The sequence below is a fragment of the Bactrocera latifrons genome, unplaced genomic scaffold (assembly GCF_001853355.1).
Source record: "Bactrocera latifrons isolate USDA-ARS-PBARC rearing strain unplaced genomic scaffold, ASM185335v1 scaffold_231, whole genome shotgun sequence".
Classification (NCBI taxonomy): Eukaryota; Metazoa; Arthropoda; class Insecta; order Diptera; family Tephritidae; genus Bactrocera; species Bactrocera latifrons.
In genome coordinates, this window is record NW_017535864.1 from 118,418 (window position 1) to 137,702 (window position 19,285).

Consider the following 19,285-nt stretch of genomic DNA (forward strand, 5'->3'; position numbering starts at 1 on the left):
GCAGAAGTTCTACAAAACAAACGACACTGAGAAACAAAGGAAGTCATTACAAAATGTAATGTAATAAAGAAAATTGAAAAATGTCGATTTAGAATCGGTTTTATTCTTTAGTAATATAATGAAAAATCTCGACTTATACTGAATTTGTAAAAGTATTAAGTCGTTTTAATAAATTGTATAAGAAAACTTTCCGATGTCTGGGGTTCGATAAGACCTAACCTGGGATTACGGGCGTTTTGAAAAAATTTGAATTCTTTTTGCATTTTTCACAGTTGTTCTAATAGGATGACCTCGTGATGGATCGAAGAACTTTTTTTCGATTATAGCTAATTTGATTATGTTAAACGAAGAAACGAGCCTAAGCAGTAAACAGCTGGAATCTCTTCAACGACCGGTTCTCATGAGCAGGGGCGTTGCACAACATACAACACCAACGAGGACTCTTAATGTCATTCAACAGATCTATATAGAAGCCGTTGACATAGTTCGATTGTTTCTCTGATACTTGAATCACTAAGACCTCCTTTGCTAGGAGCATCTCTTTATTCATTAGGCTGCAAACGAGCTCGTGTACACTAGGTACTTTCTTCTTCCGTGGGCAGCTTTCGCCAGACTAAGGTTGAAGCGTCCTTGCCATACTTTCTACGAACCCGTAAAATCGACTGGAGCATATATTAGCCAGCTTTACGCGCTTTGTAGATATACATTTTGATTCGGACTAAGGGGTTCTGGACATCATAACGGACGGCATTAATTGTGGTCTCACGAATATCAGCCTAAGCTTGAACCTAACTCATTTCAGAAGTAAATTGCGTAATAAGAGTTTAAAGAATCTCAATATTGCAGCATCCATTCAGAAAGTTCTACGATTTTACACTGCTCTGTGATAAATTTTTATTATAAACATCAACTTCTCTGATTGCAATTATTTTCTCAGTGCCGTATTAAATTCGAAAGCTTTAAATCAAACATTTATGAATCAGTCAGTGCGTCAGCTATCATGAATTTTGCAAATCATTTCGAATTTCAGCTTTAAAGTGCATCCTATTCGATTATGCTCGCAGCTAAATCACCACATTAATGCTCCAAACGAAGTGAAAGTTTGCCAATACACTTTCAGAGGCAAAAATTGCGCTGAAGTGGCTCTTCGCAGCGATTAACACGAGCGTACATTTCAACAAGCACTTCAATGACGAAATAAAGCTCATTAGTATAATTTTCCCTTTCCGTTAACGACATAACTGTCGTGCTGCAGCAAGTTTGTCTGCAGTTTTTAGATGAACGCAAATCCTGCTGAGTATTATTTTCATCCTGCGCCACTTCCTACGACATAGATAACTCAAACTTGTGCATCGTATGCTAACGAGCACGAGGTGCGGCATGAGAGTTGAGTTGAAAAAATGCTTGAAAAATGCATTTGAGTAATGTTGAAAGTGACTTTCTAATGAGTCGAACAGCTGAACGACATCGTCATTCAATATTTCGCCACCACAAACCGGTTCGATTACTGCTGTCGCTGGAAGTGCAAAATATTCGTTGGTTGTGCTTCTATATCTGTCTGTATTTATATGTATATAGAATATATACATATCAACGTTACTGTGAAATTGTCTCCGCGTCTAAAAATTTACAATTTTATTATACTCTTTAACTACTACTCATTGCAACTGCTAACTATCAGTACTTAGCTGCGTAGCGCTATAACCTCATCTCCTCAAATCTGTTAGTCAGCATCCAATTTTTTCCTGATTACTGCCAATACCCCTCTTTCGCTGGCGTTCGCACGTTCCACCAGCAATCGCCTGCCACTAAAGTCGAGCGTCCTTATTAGTGATTGGAAATTGTGGCATCCACAAGTGCACAGATCTACATTTCGTGTCCTACTCGGGCGCACCCGCTGCTCCACACGCTCTCCCGTTCACTCGTCATCCGTTTGTTGGGAGTGAAAAAGCAGTTTTAGAAAATAGTTTGACCCAGTCCGCAGTTTGTCATTTGCTAACAACACGCCAAAAAAGTTCGTTGCGCCTGAGTGATTCCTTCATTTTTTCCCACTTTTGTGGAGTTTCTGTTTCCAGCAACGTACTTGTATGTCGCTAGTTGAAAAAGAGAATCGTATAATAATAGCTGAAGTAGGGTATGCAAATCTAGGTTGACAATAATTTTTACGCAGTTCGATTGACAAAAGTGGTGGTCGTCCCCCGTCCTTTAAACTTTTTGCAACTCTGCATTAACACTGAACTGATTTGCGTTTTACATTTCCGGTTTTTGCGTGAGTTGCATTTGTTCTCATTCACTTTCGTTACCTTATTTTTAATTGATATCTTCTTTTCACGTTTATATGCTTTATTTACATTTGCCTAGTGACCCTAATTTTGTTGGCTTCCTGGTGTGAGATTATATATTTCTGATGAAGTTTTTAATAGGATGTACCAAAGTAATAGGGGCCAATAAAGATGTCAGTTGAAAAAGCCTCATAGAAATATTAGCTACAAAATCGTATGAATCAGCCGGTTACTAAGATCCACCAGTTCGACCTTTTTAATTTCTTAAATTCCGGCTCGAAATTTTTTTTGGCTTCCGAACTTTTCAAATGCTTCGTAATATGCTCAATGGAAAACATAAAGGTTTTCAGACTTTGTTAGACCTCCCAAATTTTCAAATTTGAGGTTAAGGTCATCGTCCAATCACTTAAACTTAAATCTCAAACAACTACAAACAAATATGCCTCATAAACATTTTATGAAATTTATATTTTATCAAGCTAACATTTCCTACGGAAAGTACAAAATATTAAGCATAGCCAAAATAGTGGGTTAATCATCAATGACATCCAAGTAAATAAATTGCTGTTGCAGCTCCTCAAGTGAACTCACTAAATCCTCTAAGGGGCAATGCTCAGATACAACCTGCACATCAAAAGTCGGCTGCGGTACAACTATCGCAACCGGCTGCTCCCTAAAATAACAATGATCATGGTAATATGACTGTGGGGTGTTTGTAACATAGCTGTAGATTTCGGAGCTGGTGTTTCCAAATTCCATGATAACTTTACGGGTACGAGAGCTGACAGGTGTAAACTTTTTAAAAAAGCAGGTGAAAAGTCGTGCTAGAGGTTTAATTTCAAAATGCAAACTGATCTTTCGAAGGAGCATTCGGTGCATTTTATGCAGTTCTTGAAGCTTCTTGAATGCTTTAGAAGAGCTGGTGTTAAGCGTTGCAGATAGGTCAATTCTTTGGAATCTTGCATACGGATGGACGAAGCAGTATTAGCGAAAGTGCTTTTACTTTTTAGGGRCAGTTAACAATTAATAGCTATTTCTTTGTTTAAGGCACATAACTGATGATATTTTGCACTTTCTTCGTAAATTAGTAAGAAGATGCTTGAGTGAGAAAAATTGTAGTTCTCGAAACAATAAATTGAAAGAAAAGGTAATGAACAATTTTCGCCACATTTTTCTATGAAATCGGCGAGAGAAAGGGTTAAGTATCTTTAAAAAAAAAGAATCATATTCTGCTAATCTATCTAAGAATTATATATACTAGGCTTTACCGTTACTTCGATAGACTATGAAATTTATTAATTCATATAAAATAAATTGTGTTCAAGGTTTGTGTTCAAAACTTTCTKTTTTGATTTCGTAGCAAGCAGGTACCAAGGTATTTAAGCTCTACATTAAAGTTGGTACCGCCTCTAATTAAATAATTAGCTTACGTAAGGTTTTTATCCGATTCTTTTGTATATTTACCTAGAAAGCAATTAACGATCTCAAAAGAATAAAGGTCAAACTGTTTTGTTAAGCTTTCTAAAAAATTAAAATAAAACAATATCTACCTGCTAGATTAATCCCCCATATTTAGAACACGCAATGCTTAACTACCTAGCAGATCGTACTAATTTTTGCTATAAATTGCTGCAAAATATCGGAGTGAGGATCAGTTAGCGCTGAGAAGGCAGTACCGGTGTGTGAAAGAAAAAAATAACCGAAGTCATGTTGAACCAAAGTATCCGTGTTTTTCTTGCAAAAAATCTAAACATTGACGGTTATCAGGCTTATGTCGCACTTCATGATTGTATTGTAACCGAAGCGCACGAGTATATGGCATTCAAACGTGAAACTGTACAAATTGGGAGTTCGGTATATCAAGGTTTCGAGCTCAAAGCAAGATCTTTGCGGGATGTAAATGGCGCACTGTTTTACTACTGTCCCTGCCGTTGTGGTTTCGTATATGATGCGAATCTGGTACCATACCGCCCAGTCGCTGTGGAATACATACCACAACCGGGGCTAGTGGAGCCGCAAGATTTTGAATTGAAACAATATTTCTTAGACATACAACGGCAACAACGTGGACACCAACCCCAACTGCTACAACAACTGATCGAGAACCCACACCAATATATGTTGCAATATCAAAATTATATGAACCAACATTACAATAGATTTCTGCATCTGACGGCACCGCAGGCACCCGGACGACCAAGTCATCATGCCATTATCACTCCAGTAGAGAACCCACGAGTGGTAGAACCCCTCCAAAACTTAGAGGTACACAATCATCAACAACGTGCTGCTGCTGAAGAAGAAGTAAATGTGGAAAGAGCAGGAGATGAGTTGGAAGAACAAGCGCGTATTGTAGTTGATGATGAACAAGAGGTGGAGGTGGAGGTAGAGGTAGAAGAAAAAGAGCAAATTGTGGCTGATATTGATGAAGGAGAGGAGAATCAGGAAGAACAGCGGGAAGGTGTTGCCGATGCACGAGAAGAGGAAGAGAAGGAGGAGGAATTTGAATATCAAGAGGAGGAATTTGAATATGAAGAGAATGAGGAGGACGATGAAGAGGAACGAGACGTGGAAGAACAAGAGCATATTGTGGTTGATAATGATGAAGAAGAGGAGAAGAAGGAAGAACAGCCGGGTGTTGTTGCTGATGCCGAAGAAGATGAGGAGGAGGAGGACGAATTTGAACATGAAGAGAATGAGGAAGACGATGGAGAGGAAGAAGAACGAGATGAAGAAGAGGGAGAAGAAGAACAGAGAAATGTGTTGGCACCAGCATTAGAAGAACAGCAACGCGCTGCTGCAAATGAAGAAGACGAAGAGGTAGCAGAAGATCAAGAGCTAGAAGCAGATGAAGTGCTGGAAGCAGAACCAGACGGAGAAGAAGCGCAGCAGCATAATGCTGGTGCTAACGAAGAAGAAGAACAAGAAGGTATGGAGATTTCTGATGCTGAAGAAGAAGAAGAAGAGTTAGAAGGTCAAATGGAGATTTCCGATGATGACGAAGAAGAGTATGGATATTTGTTGCCACAACCATTAGAAGAACAGCAACCATATTTTGTTGATGAAGGGGAATATGATGAAGAAGAAGAGGAAGATGATGATGATGAAGAGATAGAAGAAGAAGAGCTGCAAAATATGGTACAAGAGCATATGTTACAAGCGAAACCAATACAATGTTACGCAATTTCTTCGACAAGTTCGGATGACTCAGAAGAGGATGCGATATATATGGACGACGTTTTTCCACCAGCCGTCAATGAATGGGACGTTATTCAAAGCCAGAAAATAAGTAGTACAGCCAAAGTGGAAGGTGACATGGATGATGATGAAAATGACTGGAGCACAGACAGCGCCGATGAAGATTACTACTGATCACTATTATACACTGTTGATCAACATATAAGGAAACAGTGGGCGTTAAGCTGCAGGGTTATCAATTAATGTGGCACTGGCTTTATCCTTAGCCACTGGATTAGCTTGTAGAAATTTGTGGCAGGGTTAGCCTCCGAAAATGGATTTAAAGTCCTCGAAAATTGTTGGGTGGCAAAGTGCAAGCCACTCACTCCATTTCAGCCGAGCACAGAGTAGCGGCAGAAGACTTGGGAAAAGTCTAATATTACGTATTATCTAGTTACACTTATATAACATGTGTTTGTATGTAAACTGTAAATATAGATTTTTTGTAGATTTGTATAATAAAAATATTAAATTTGAATTTTGAAAAGAATTTTGTTGGAAATAATTCCGAGAAATGCTGTCGGTAAGTTGGAAGGGCGATCCACGTTCTTATCGGGGCGTCAGTCTTCTTCCAGTACTTGGGATCGAGTGGTGCAACGGCCGGAGGAGCTTGGCTGTTCCGAAGTTACTCTCTGGCAGAGTTAGTTGCCTGGCAGAAAGGCCTCTATAGTCGACATGAATGGGAGTGTGGAGATTGGAGTAGTTCGTGGCTGTCCGTAGGGTCCATACATCCAACAGGTATGTGACGTAAGTCCAATACTGGGGAGCATAACTAATTTTGAAAGAGAAACCCATGAGAAAGTTCAACTCTCTGTCAAACGGTATCCAAGCTAGGAAGGAAATTATTACAACAAAACACTTGCTAGATATCTTGATTAAGGAAAAAAGGTAAAAAAATAAGGTGCGGACACAAATTCACCCACCATAACCATGAAATACAAAAACTGCTTCGTGATTAATTCAAAGCACAGCCATACATATGCATAGTAAAAATTACGGACACATTATGCACAACAGCAAACAAAGTTTCAGCTCTTAATTTGATTCAGCTCCACTTCAAACTTTCTTCTAATTTATGTATGCGTGCAAGTGTGTATGTAGTGATCACAAATCAGTTGCTCCGTTTGACAAGCTGTTAATAAAATACTCGTAGTCTAAGCCGACACACACACAGCAGTCACTCTCCCGTTGAGCCTGTCATTGTGTCAGCTGTTGTAGTCACTAAAAATCAAATGAATTTGCACTTAATTTGTTAAAGCAGTTAGTGCAAGGTGTTACTGCCAGTCAACTCTGCGCAGCCCCTTAACACTGCACACTTGAACCGACCGACCGACCGAATTTGCTTGACCACCTCTTCTTGTTCGCACAAACCACAAGAAACACCTGCAATACAAACAAAGTAGAGGAAAAAGCAAATTTTAACGATTTACCACCCATTCGATTCGTAGCACGTCGGCCTGTCCGCACTCGCACTCAGACCCGGAAGTGTCCACTCATCTGTGGCAACTTGACGTGCAACTCACTTTAATCCTCATTTCCTTGCTCGCCTTGTTCGGCTCAAGTATTTGCACAAGGTGTGTATTTGCATTTGTCTGTTTACCTGTGTACGTGTGCATGAATGTCGGTTTGTGTTTACGAGCAAATGCCTGTACGCTTGTGTTTGTGTGCTGGAAACTTTCACCTGAACTACTTGGGGGAAAAAGGTGAAGTGTAAATTGTGTGAGTGTGGGAAAAATCAGCTTTCGTTTAGCGTTAAGTGCCATTCAGTTGTTTAATGCTTCCGTATTTTCATTTGCAGCTGTTGCTACTTTTGTTGTTGTCTTTTTTTCTACTACTTCAATTTTGCATTTTGTGATTTGGCAGGTGGATTTTTATGCTTCTGGTGAAAATTGGTAGGATTATTTGACTATTCGGTTCGCTGTTTTGAAATTGAATAAAAAAATCAGTTCTAAAATGTTGTCACAGTATACAAAGAAATGTACTTCTGTCCTAGGGATGCATAAGCTTTCAGACTTGCTGAGAGTATAATGACCAAAATTTCAGGGAAACTGTCGAAAAGCAAAGTCAATCTTTCCGAAATTATAAGCGAATCGGGGTTTTGGATCAATGCCACGACTTAACCTTACCTAACCTTTAAAGGTGGGTTCAGTGGGAAAGTAGGAAAGACAAAAGACTCCACGTCCGGAGTACTCCATCATCTATAGTTTCAGCCTACCTAATCACTTTAGCGACTTTCAAGCGGAGGTGGCTACYATCGAGGGTGGCCGATGAAATGGCTAGAGAGAGCAGACTTTTCTCAGTTTCATCAGATTGGAATCGAGTTGATGGAAGTCGAGCCGGTTCTGTGATGACTAGCGTTCTGGCGTTGGACCTTTAGACCTCCAGAGAGCTCAGCAAACGCTGGTCAATAATCAAACCTTGTGATCCTTCTGGCCCAGAGTGAATTATAAGCGACAATCCGGTGAATCATAAGAGAGCCAGCATGGCTCCTAGCAAAATTAAACTCTCTACAGTTTAAGTGAAGCTAACTTTACCTATCCTTTATATTAAACCTTAAGCAGGCTAAAGATATTGAATTTTGCAACTCTTCAGAAACTTTGTCAAATTTTGAACTTTCTCATATATAAAAGTTTATATGATGACCACTAACCAGTACATTCCGTATATATGCATTGTTATTGAATGCAAATTTGAACTGTATTACGCTACGCTTTTACCCTGGCACTAAAATTTTACGTCAGAATTCATACTTACTATATGTAGTTATTTGTATAAATATTTATTTACTTACGCATCTATTTATTGTTGCTCACTGATTTTCAGGTGAAAAATTTCTGTCCAGTACTCAACAAATACTCGCTCGCCTTGCCACACCTCCTTTCAAATAAAATTAGCTTGAAAATCTGACGTGTGAAACACTTTTGTTTTCTTTCCTTACTGACTTTATGAAAATCAAATTGAAGTTGACGGCGCAAAACAAAAACAAAAAACGAAATAAGCAAGAACTCGTATGGTATACGTTTAAGAAGCTCTTCCGGGCTGTTGACTTACAATACATAATGATTGTGTTTTTTTTCCTTTTCTACCGTTGGTAATTTATCAAAATTCCATTCGTTAACAAAAAAAAATTGCTCGTTGCTTGTTTTTGTTATCCTTATTATCCTGCTTTTCTTATGCATGGCACCTTTGACAGAAACCAGCACGCCGAAACTCCTCTTCGTTTATTAGTCACAGGCGTTTCTGCCATCAACACTCTTTGCACGTTTGCTTCCACTTCCTGGTTTCACCTTTTTGTTGTATTCAGCCAAATTCTCTACCGTCTTTCCTTCCGCCCAAACCTTGTCTTTGCTCAGCCAATTCTCTGCTGTCTTTACTAGTGCCCGAGCCTTGTCTGCGCGGCGTTCAAATATGCTAATAAGCAGAAATTTCGCATTCGTCGAAATGTGTAAAATAAATATTTGGACAAAAAATCGTGTGCTGCATTGAAGGCGTTGGAAATAGGGGCAAGTAGCGAGAAACGGCAGAAGAAAAGCTACTTAAGTACSGTGTTTTGACGAAGCATAAAGATTGTACTATATTACTATTGGATAACGAATATTTCACGTCGAGAGATTTGATTTTATTTTCGAGGAGATTTTTTATGTTGAGTATTTAAATTCAGTTATATGTAGTTTACTGGGCAACTATTTTCTGACCTTCAATATGCTTAATTCCAGGTATTAACTATTTTTATAACTATAAATCGTATCGACTTGGAAAAAAACAGGGTTCTATTTTCTGTGTAAATCGTATGTTTTAGAATTGATACCAGTCAAGAACATAGTAGATCCAATAACATTTATTTGTTTGGGAACGAAATTCTAACTTTTCGATTCTATCAGAGAAATTTGGTATAAGCGTAGATGGTCCGTTCAGCCTATATAACCAATTTATAGGTTACTTAGAGCTGATAAAAATCTGATGATCTAGCGGCTACCCAAACTAACTAAAAGTGTTGTAAAATACTACCAAGTTGACAGGCTTTGACGCGGTAAGAAATCGGTTACGCAGACTGTCACGAAACGCAATTGGAGTATTTAAGTGTATATAGTGCTTGAACTGTTATGTTCAACTTTGGTACGCCGCAAGAGAACGCGGTTGAATGGATAAAGTTATGAAGGCAGCATGTTGCAACATTTGGACTGTCCTTTTTTATAGGTTGATTTTAGCATGCTCGTACGGACTTAGATGCTCACTTTGCATATTTTTCGAATACTTTCCTTGCCAACCGTTGAAGGTCATTATAGATAGTATTGTGTTCTTTTTATCAATACTGTACCACTATGCAACAGAATTTACAAAACCGACCTTTCAGCGACAAGAAGACAATCGTGGCAACTGCCTACCCAAAGCGAAGAAATAATAAATTTGCAGGAGAAACACATAAGCAACGGCACATTCATACAAATGTTAAAATTGAGAGTGAGTCGACTCACAATGTCTGACAGTCCGAGCAGTGCTTGTCAACGCCAACAGGTCATACGCCCTCGGCATAGCCAAAGTGTCTGCTTCGACACTTTGCTCGCGCGGCAACAGACAGTGAGGCAAMGAATCAAGGCGATATTACAAWCCCAAAAGATCGATGAAAGATTCACTGGAGTTCGGGCTATGCATAGGACGGCAGCGCACAACATAGCACAGCACTACTTAAGTGCGCATTGCTCGCAGTTCGTGCGTTCGTATGTCCTATCTGAGTAGTGTTTTAAATTCGGTGTCAAAAACGTTTTATTTGCCCATATTTTATTGTTGCTGAATATTGGTGCGTGGCAGACACTTCCGGGTGTACAAAAACAACATCTTTATTGCTTGCACTGTCGCGCTTGTTTGCTTCGTCGTATACCATCGCCTGCTTATATTCGTTGGCATTTTATTAATGGTGTTGGTTTTTGGATTATTTAACGGTGTATTATTTTATTATTTATTTTTTCATTAATTTTTGATGAAGATTTCACGAAAATTGATGAAACTTTTGCGCTACAGCATGCTTCGCAGTGCGTTTGTGACCTGCCGTTTGTGCTTTGCTCTCAATTTTTTGTGGCTGCCGCGTTTGAGGGCTGAATTGTGCAGCTGTCATTTGTGCTTTTGTGCTTTTGAACTTAATTTTGTATTACTTATGGAGAGTAGGTTAAGCGGGTTGAATTGCGGTAAAGTGTAATGCGGAGTAGGCTGAAGTGGAAGTTTTAGTTTAGTCTTAAATTTTCGGCATTTTTCCATAGAAAAGAGTTTCAAGTACGTTATTGTGAAGTTAAGATACTGTGAATGTGTAATTTAATGAAAAATTTAAGTAGGCCTGAAAAGTAAGGAATTACAATCTCTACTTTGAGTTTTGAGGCAGTAGTTTTGGTACGACACCTTTATATATATATTTCGACGAACCTAAGTTAACTTGATCTTTAAATAAAACTGATATATGGTTATACAGAGAGCTTTGGAGCTTTCACAAGAGATTTCGAAGGAGGTTTTATGCCTACTTAAAACGTAACGAACATAAGATGACTTGAGAACATCGTTAAAGGTTTTTAAGATTTAGACACATATTTTCTATATTTGGAGCTTTCACAAGAGCTTTCATGGGTACTACAAGCATAAAGAATATAAGACAACTTGAGATGATTGTTAAAGTTGCTTAAGGATGAAACATTTACTTTCTTTATTTAGAGCTTTCTTAAGAGCTTTCGTAGAAGCTTTCATGTGTTTGTTTTAAAAATATAAGAACGTAAGACGAATTGATCGAATTGTTACAGTCATTAAATATTTGACATATACTTTTTTCATTTGGAAAAAAAAGCTTTGGAAAGAGCTTTTATAGCTATTAGAAATATTTTGTAAAATTTGTTATTTGATCCTTATTTTTTATTCATTACTCAATTGGTAACCTGAACAGAAATATGAAAATTTAACTGTATTAAGTGTCATTCCAGGTCTTCATTGATTTAATAATAATTCTATCGCTTTTTATGTGRTATAGGTGCTGTTTTTTTTTGTATCTACGATTCTATAGAAATTCAAGTTAACAGGAGAGATATTTATAGATGGATGCAGAAAGCTTGAACTATGTATATTAAGATTCAAAATCCCAAGTATTTTTTTTAATCGAGATTATTCTAAACTAACGGTGCTGCTTTGAATGTCTATAAATTCGATACAGATATTTTTATATATATTGTAGTTGTTTAAGTTGGAAATATGTGCATTTCATATTCAATTTTTGGTATCTCAAGAGCAACCGGTTATTGGCACTTTAAAATATGATGAGAGAGCAAATTTAATTTCCTACAGCAAGATATCTYTTCCACTTTCAGGCACATAGTTCAGAGCTCATAAAAAAGGAACGGCAAACATTAAATGTAAAAAATTGTTTCCCCCATTTCATTCAATACACAAGCTAGCTATCAACTGGTTGATTTGAAAAATTTCACAAAAAATTACTGCCACAAAAGCAACTTTCAACCTTGTGCGTAGCTGATAAAATATATACACATGTAAAGGGCAATCTTGATAAGACAATCGGCACGCGGTCGCAAGCAGCACAATATATGCTTGAGAAAAAGGGTCATGCTTTTGTGCTTTTGTAAATAAATATACCATGCATAGATATGCATTTACCAACATGTAAGCGTCTATATGAATGCGTATGGTGAGTGACATAAGCCGCCCTTAGACGTCAATAACAGACATTGAAGCAGATAAACGCACATCGACAACGCTACAAAGCTAAATGTTAACAAGCGAGATGCCAGCAGATAGGTTAAGTGAGCGTGAGAGTGAGACATTCCTTACAACACTTTCATACAAAGCTGACTTTGTATGTAGAATTTAACAGCGCAACATCTATCATTTAGCTGCTAGAGGTAGCCTAGCATTTATACGCGAATATATGTATGTGCGCACATCCGTTTCCATATTTGCTTGTTGTATTTGCCTGGCTTTTTTATGCGATGCCACGACAAGATATTAACAAATGAGTTGCAATTTTTCGCTGTCGTCTTATCAAATCATCAAATGTTTTGTGCGCGTATACAAATGAATTTGCAATGTGCGCAAACAGTGAAGGGGCGGGTGGAAGAGATATGTTGGCGAGTGCTAAAAAATACAAGGGATTGATAAACAGCGTGCAGCAAATATTGCTTCATATAAAAAATATGTATTTGAGAAGCTCGCTTTTAGGCGCATATATGTATGTATGCACAGCTGAAGGCCACTAGCGCCTGTTTTTGGGGTTAAAAAGGCATCACAGTGCTTAGTTGCAATCTTATTGAAGTGTGTACACATGCAAGATTGATATCAACTGTGCAATTCAACCATAAGGGGACCGGACTAACCATCTAATCAATGTGAGCGGAACAAATTTAATAGCTGGAAAATAAATGATTTCTGCTCGAAATATGAGTTGAAGCCTTTAGCGTGGTTTAAGTTGGAAATATTTTTTAGAGCTAATTCGATTACATACTCTTTGGCAGGTAATACATATATCATAACAATCAGCTTCATGACCAGGTGGTGGTCTTCGCTTGCCGAAATTTAATTCTCCAATTATTTTTGTCCTTGCTTGAGTTCGGCAGCATCGTACTTCCAATCCAATATATACAAATCTTAAAATCAAACATAGCACTACCTAATTATATTAAAAATTAAAAAAAAATCAAATAGAAACAGTTTTTTTGCGGGTACAATCCAATGACGTTGTTTAGACAACGTTTGCTGCACTAAAGTTTTCGGCAAATGGTTTGAACTCTCTTCTATGCTGCTTAATATCAGTCAAATAAAAGGTAGATTACTGTAGAATTAACAAGTGACCTTAACTGGACTCGAACACCGTTGATTTTATTCAGAAGAATAGCTTTTCAAAATATGAATGTTTTTCAAATCCAAAAGAAGAACTTTTCTAAATATTGGATATCTCACATATATCTAAAATATTAAGTGATGGTTCTCTAACGTCTTTCGTGATTGGTATGTAGTTAGAGTGCAGTGGAAGTAAGGGTGATCTTGATTGGATTCAGTACAGTATWTAAAACTAATATGCAATAAAGACAGATACATAGAAGCTCTCCAGTTGAATCGGCGTATTGTTGATAGGCTTAGGGATTCKTGAGACGGCAATTTGTAGGTAAATTCTGGAATTTCATTAGCAAAAAGTCTATGTACACAATTTATCAAGCAAGCATACTTCCTTTTGTCCAATGCTATATACTAAAAAATAAAAAGTAAACACTTTCCTTTGCCATTTTGTCGCACTGAAATAACTCGCACAACCGTTTAAGCAAACCACCTTTTGCCGGCAATGCGCTMAATTTTTATTAGCTACCACTGATTTATACCCATGTCTAACCGCACATAGCCACTTTTACCCTTCATTTGACTTTAATTGGAATTACACAGAACTCAATCGCATTAGAAGCAGACTTGCACGGCTCACACACACATACAAAAAGAAAATGGCATACATAAACCACTTAAGCGCGGCTCAACAATGTTCATACAAAAAGAAAATGGCATACATAAACCACTTAAGCGCGGCTCAACAATGTTAGCGACACAAAGGCCGAATGTACATATGTGTGTGTTTAACGGCAAGTTGCTAACAGGATTTGCTGGCGCAAGAGTTTAATATATGTAGCATATGTGTGCGTTTGAAGGCTGCTGCGTTCACGTATGCGCAGTTATGTCAAAGTTGAGATTGTCCATAATGATTGTTGCAGCGGAAAAAATTGCAAAATCGTAAATAAATGTCGTAAAAATGCTTTACGTTGTTACGCGACCGCCTCGTTACGTTATCAGCGCATGTGTGTGTGTTGTGTTTCATTCTGTGTGAGTGTGTGTTTAGCGCTCCAAGATGCATGTGTATCCATTGGCATACAAACTTACACTCGCAGGTTTGCGTTTTAGTTAAAGCGACTATATACCACCATTTTATGGCATTCAATTTAAACAACGGCCATACGTGCATCCACTCAACGCATTGCTCACCATTTTGTGGTGGCCATAACAACCAGAGGTATAAAGTTCTAGCAATTTAAATTTTTCGTTTCATTTTATGCCTTTCTGCTTACTTTTTTAATACCACAGTGTTGCATTTGACGTGCTATCGATTAGATCGAAATGTAAAGTTCCAATTATGGAGTGAAGAGCTGCTGTGGTGAATGGTAACATTTAAGTGCGTTAAATAAAGTTTTTTCTGATCGAGTTGGTGAGCGGATCTGCTCTGCGGAGTATGAAAATCGAGCTGCTTCAACTTTAGTCTGTTCTGGTCTAGTTGAAAGCTGGGCAGTGCAGCAGAAAAAGTCTAGATTTTTGCAGCTTAACTTTCTCATTGTAACTTTGACATGTTGCGTCCTTCAAAATCTTTAGCTTCATCGCCTGATTTTCAATGGGACAGTTTCCAGTTAGCAAAATATGGCAATGTGAAGCTTGTTAAGATATAATACTTCAATGGACATCTTGGAGACAGTAGGCTTTCGCACCCCACAAATGCTGATTGCTGAACTTGCGCGAGGATCATAAATCAAGCGTCCGGATTGATGAAGATATAGAAACATCGGCTCGTTCTCTTCTTGRTGAAATTTGGTTATACAATATTTGTAGTTCCGTTTTCTTGCTAGGCATGTAGACAAATTTTCAAGGCTGCACTCATTAACTAGATTTGAGCTCAGAAACCCATGATCTGGACGGGATGAAGAACAAAGTTAGTAAAGCGATAGATGAGGAACATATAAAATTCTTATAGGCCCTCTATAGAAGAGACTGTGGGAATATGATTGAAATACACTACACAGTGTGGTGACCACGCACGCCTACAGAATAGTGCTGACAGATCGAGAAGAYTGCAGGAAATGAGYAAGGCAGCAGGTTATGAAATATAACGGCTAAGAAATATAACGAACTTCTCTCCAAGCAATTTCTGCTATGATATTTTCATCACGTTACTATAGCACCCTATCATACTTCGGACGTACATAGCTYACTTCAGACACGCACTGACCATTATTTACTGTTATTAACATCTTTACTGATTACCTCATAGCGAAAGGCGTACTTGGGGTCAAATCACCATCGAAGACGATGAGTTCTAGTTGCCGCCAGAATCTAGAGCAACCCTTGCACAACTTCGTTCTGGATATTGTAGTAGTTTAAACTTCTRCTAATCCAGAATTGACCCCGACATACCAAATATATGTCCAGTATGCAACGACTCCCTGCATTACTCTAACCGTCTCTTTGCATGTCTGGCAAACCTTAGTCATACTTGCCTGCCCTGAAGGTTCGACACMGTCGAAACAGCACGTTTTCTGGGTCTACCGTTAGACGATTTCTAAGACAACCAACTTAAGCCKTAACACCTAAGCGGGGATTAGACCTACTCTGAAGTATTTTGTTAATGTGTGAAAGCTTTTTAACTTTTCATTTGTCATTTTTTTAGGATGGTCTTTTATTTAAGTACATATGTATATAAAAGTAATGACTATGGTAACACAGTTTATTTAAAAGAAATAGATTATATCGCACGGGAGGCTRCGTTCACTTTGGCGGTTGGAAATCAAGYGTWGCTTTTGATGTASCGGTGATGCCACGCAGAAAGAATTAATATTTCACATAGGGTTACCTTACATGTGTATATTTAGGCTTTATGAAGATTTTTAGCAACAAAATTTATGTCCTTATATAGCTCACAAAAAAAAGAAAGAGTTCTGTAACCAATAGAGAAAATTTTTTTTCTCTTATTATTACCGTCTTCAAATGACACGCATGGYCTGCGCTGTTTCGCACCAAAAAACACACGCCTGTTTTGAAGCCAATAAGTGCAGCTTCAGGCTCTAAGCCTGAAATGCCGCCAAAGCAAAAGMAAACTTTTCAGAAATCGCTAAGAAAGGCAAAAAATGTTTAAACTTTGCAACAGAAAGGTGTTGCAACATTTGCGAGCGATGGCAACAAAAATTGGGTTTGCCACCAAAAACTTGCAGTAACCACAGCAGCAGCGACAAAGTAACTGCCAAACCACGCGCGCCAACAGCAACCAATTGCGATTGCAGCAGCATGCGGCACATGCCACAATCTCACAGCTGCTGCCGCTATTGCAGAAGTGTCATTGTGAAATACATGCCACACATACATACGCACATGCATGTGTGTTTGTAAGTTTTACACGAGTTTCAGTTTCAATTTATTTTTCATTAAATTTTCGATTGTACTTTGTTGTTGCTTTAACCACTTATGCGCGTAGCCGTGTTGCAGCCAGCTAGCGGTACCGATTGCGCTGTTAAAGAAAAGTTCGCAACCAATGAAACTTGTACGCGCGTATGTAGAGCAAAGCTTTGTGGTTTGCTCAGACTCTTTGGCGGCAAAAACCTCTGGCATAAGAAGGCATTGTGTGACTTAACGCAAAGAATTATCTCCAATTCTCTTACGGTTTGTTAGGTAACACTGGATATGTAGCGATGTACATATTATATATACGGTATGAGCATGTACGCAAGCAGTGTTCACTCGGCAATACGTACAACGGAGCTTGTGACTCAAAGGAATTTTTTGTTTGTGGTAAAAGCTAAATTTGTTACTCAAAGAAAAAATGTTTTGTTTTTGTGAAAAGAGCAAATTTTTTTTTAATATTCAAGAAGTCTAGTTAGGTTTTTTGATAATTTTTGGGCGCAATTCATGATGAGCTCATAATGCAATTGTGATAACCCAGATGAGTAGTTTAGTGCAGCCGTTTGAGAAAGTTCAGTTCAATTTAATATTTTTGAAGAATTCTAGAGATAAGTACCCTCTTATAAGCTGGAGATTCCCAAAGTAATGAAAACTTAATAAAAGGAACGAACATGTAAGTGAAAAGTCGTCTCTAAGCTTGCTCTGGTGTTGAGCTGTCTCCGACTTCTCCTTTTTGGTTTCTTCCTTCCTTTCGGCAGTAGCGCCAGCACCAGCAGCTGTMGCCGAGTCAGCTGGGGTTCTTGATAGTAGCAGCTTCCTTGAAGTCACTTCTATGGCACCAGCAATAGCTAATAGATTCTTGAAAATATTAGATAAAAGATTTAAAGGAGAGAATGGGGAATGTTGTATACAAGATATTTTCAGATATACCTAGTCTGGTTCTGGATCCATGAGAATAATGACAAAGTTGCAGGTATTTGGCTTATAATTGCCTCTCAAGACTCTAKCTTCTACCGATCTCTCTGCAAACGACTTTTGTTCTGGACCAGGACCTATTTTGGTGGCAAATATTTTATCGAAAAGTTGGAAAACCGCTGTAAATTTAACGATATAAACCTCCCATTACCAAAAATCAACTGCTRTAATAGTCTTACCGAAAGATCTGTTGGCAGCTGCTCAATACGAGCAGCATGGAGAGGGACTCGAGCATAGAAGTGGATTAGAATGCTGGTATAATCAGTGCACAGATATAGAAAGCACTGTATTAAATARCTTTAATAACGTGTCCAATAACTCTCTTGTATTGAACACAATTAGCTGACTTTTCCACTGGTTTTTATGTAGATTTTTCATAACAGAACATCATCCWAATATAACGAACAGGGAACTGGTGATCGAAGTTGTGAAGTTTTATTATGTTAAGAATTATTTTTTTATTTTTTATTTTATTTTTTCATTTTACTGACGTGCCTCACAAAATTCATCAGCCACAAATTTCTTTTCAATCATAACTTCAAAACTTTGTATGATTTGCGCCAAACTGATTTAGTAATTCACTTAAGCWGTATAAAATTCCCAACATACTTTCAGGTGTGCACTGGAATTTAAGAATTTTTAAGGGAGAAAAATGCCTAAAGCAGTAAGGGGTGCACAATCATCAACAATAATAATACTAAAAGAAATTAAAAAGAATAAAATACAATAAAAACTTTTGCATCAAACTAAGAATGAAGCAGTCGAAAATTGTGAAAAAAAAACTCAGCATAACTTCACAGACTGTCGTGCGTAAGCCTAGAACAAAGCCAGTAGCGGAAGTTGATGCTTGAAATGAGTGCCAAATTATGGAGCAAACAACTTTGCTGCCGCGTTTCGTACAACTTCAGCGAAATACAGCAATTCATAACTTATTTGGAGAGTATGCTTAAAATCGCATGTATGACTCACCAACAAACAACTAGTATATGAAACTTCTTTTAGGTTTTACGAAAATCTKTTTAAATTTTCTGCCATTGTGGAAAAACTTGCTTCAGCTTCTTGGTGCAATTACTTGGCTTTGTCATATTAACAGCGTAATTTCATGYCAAACAAAAATGATGAGCGCACGAAAAGCTCATTGAGAAAAGTATGGAATGAGAGGGAAGTAAGGACAAATGACGAAGTAGTGGAGAAGTGAAAAGCTTAAATGGATGCTAGTACTTAGACGATGGACTTAAGAACATACTATATATGTATATATATATACTTATGAATTTACTAGTATGAATACATATAGTATGTCGTTTGCTGAAAGATTTTGAAAATAAGCAATGAGTTTTTGTAAATCCCGCGTGAAAGTGAAAAATGCATKGTAAATTGAATAGTAAGGGATTTATGTATGTATAGTGTAGAGTTATACCCTGAACCAATACACATTGCATTAATGAAATTTTCAAGCATGAGAGCGTAAATAGGTTTTTTAAAAGAGGGAAATACGTCTTTGCTATTTACGCCTGACGTTGAGTAGCTCTCCTCGCTCTTCCCCTACACACAAGCGAAAATGAGCATTTTTCTACCACAACTGCACCCTACAATCGGTATCAGTT

At 37.9% G+C, this 19,285-nt stretch overlaps 1 protein-coding gene and 1 long non-coding RNA gene across 2 annotated transcripts in view; one reads left to right on the top strand and one right to left on the bottom strand.

Annotated features, from left to right (window-relative positions):
* The window catches only part of LOC108968905, a 129,933-nt gene that overhangs the window by 106,211 nt on the left and 4,437 nt on the right, over positions 1 to 19,285 (bottom strand). The window contains exon 2 of the long non-coding RNA XR_001993359.1: positions 15,561 to 15,562. This is a non-coding gene — a long non-coding RNA (uncharacterized LOC108968905). The remainder of the gene's footprint in view (positions 1 to 15,560; positions 15,563 to 19,285) is intronic.
* LOC108968898 (protein Ycf2-like) lies at positions 3,951 to 5,901 on the top strand. The gene has a single exon (XM_018933238.1). The coding sequence runs from the start codon at positions 3,990 to 3,992 to the stop codon at positions 5,652 to 5,654; it is 1,665 nt and encodes a 554-aa protein (XP_018788783.1). The 5' UTR covers positions 3,951 to 3,989; the 3' UTR covers positions 5,655 to 5,901.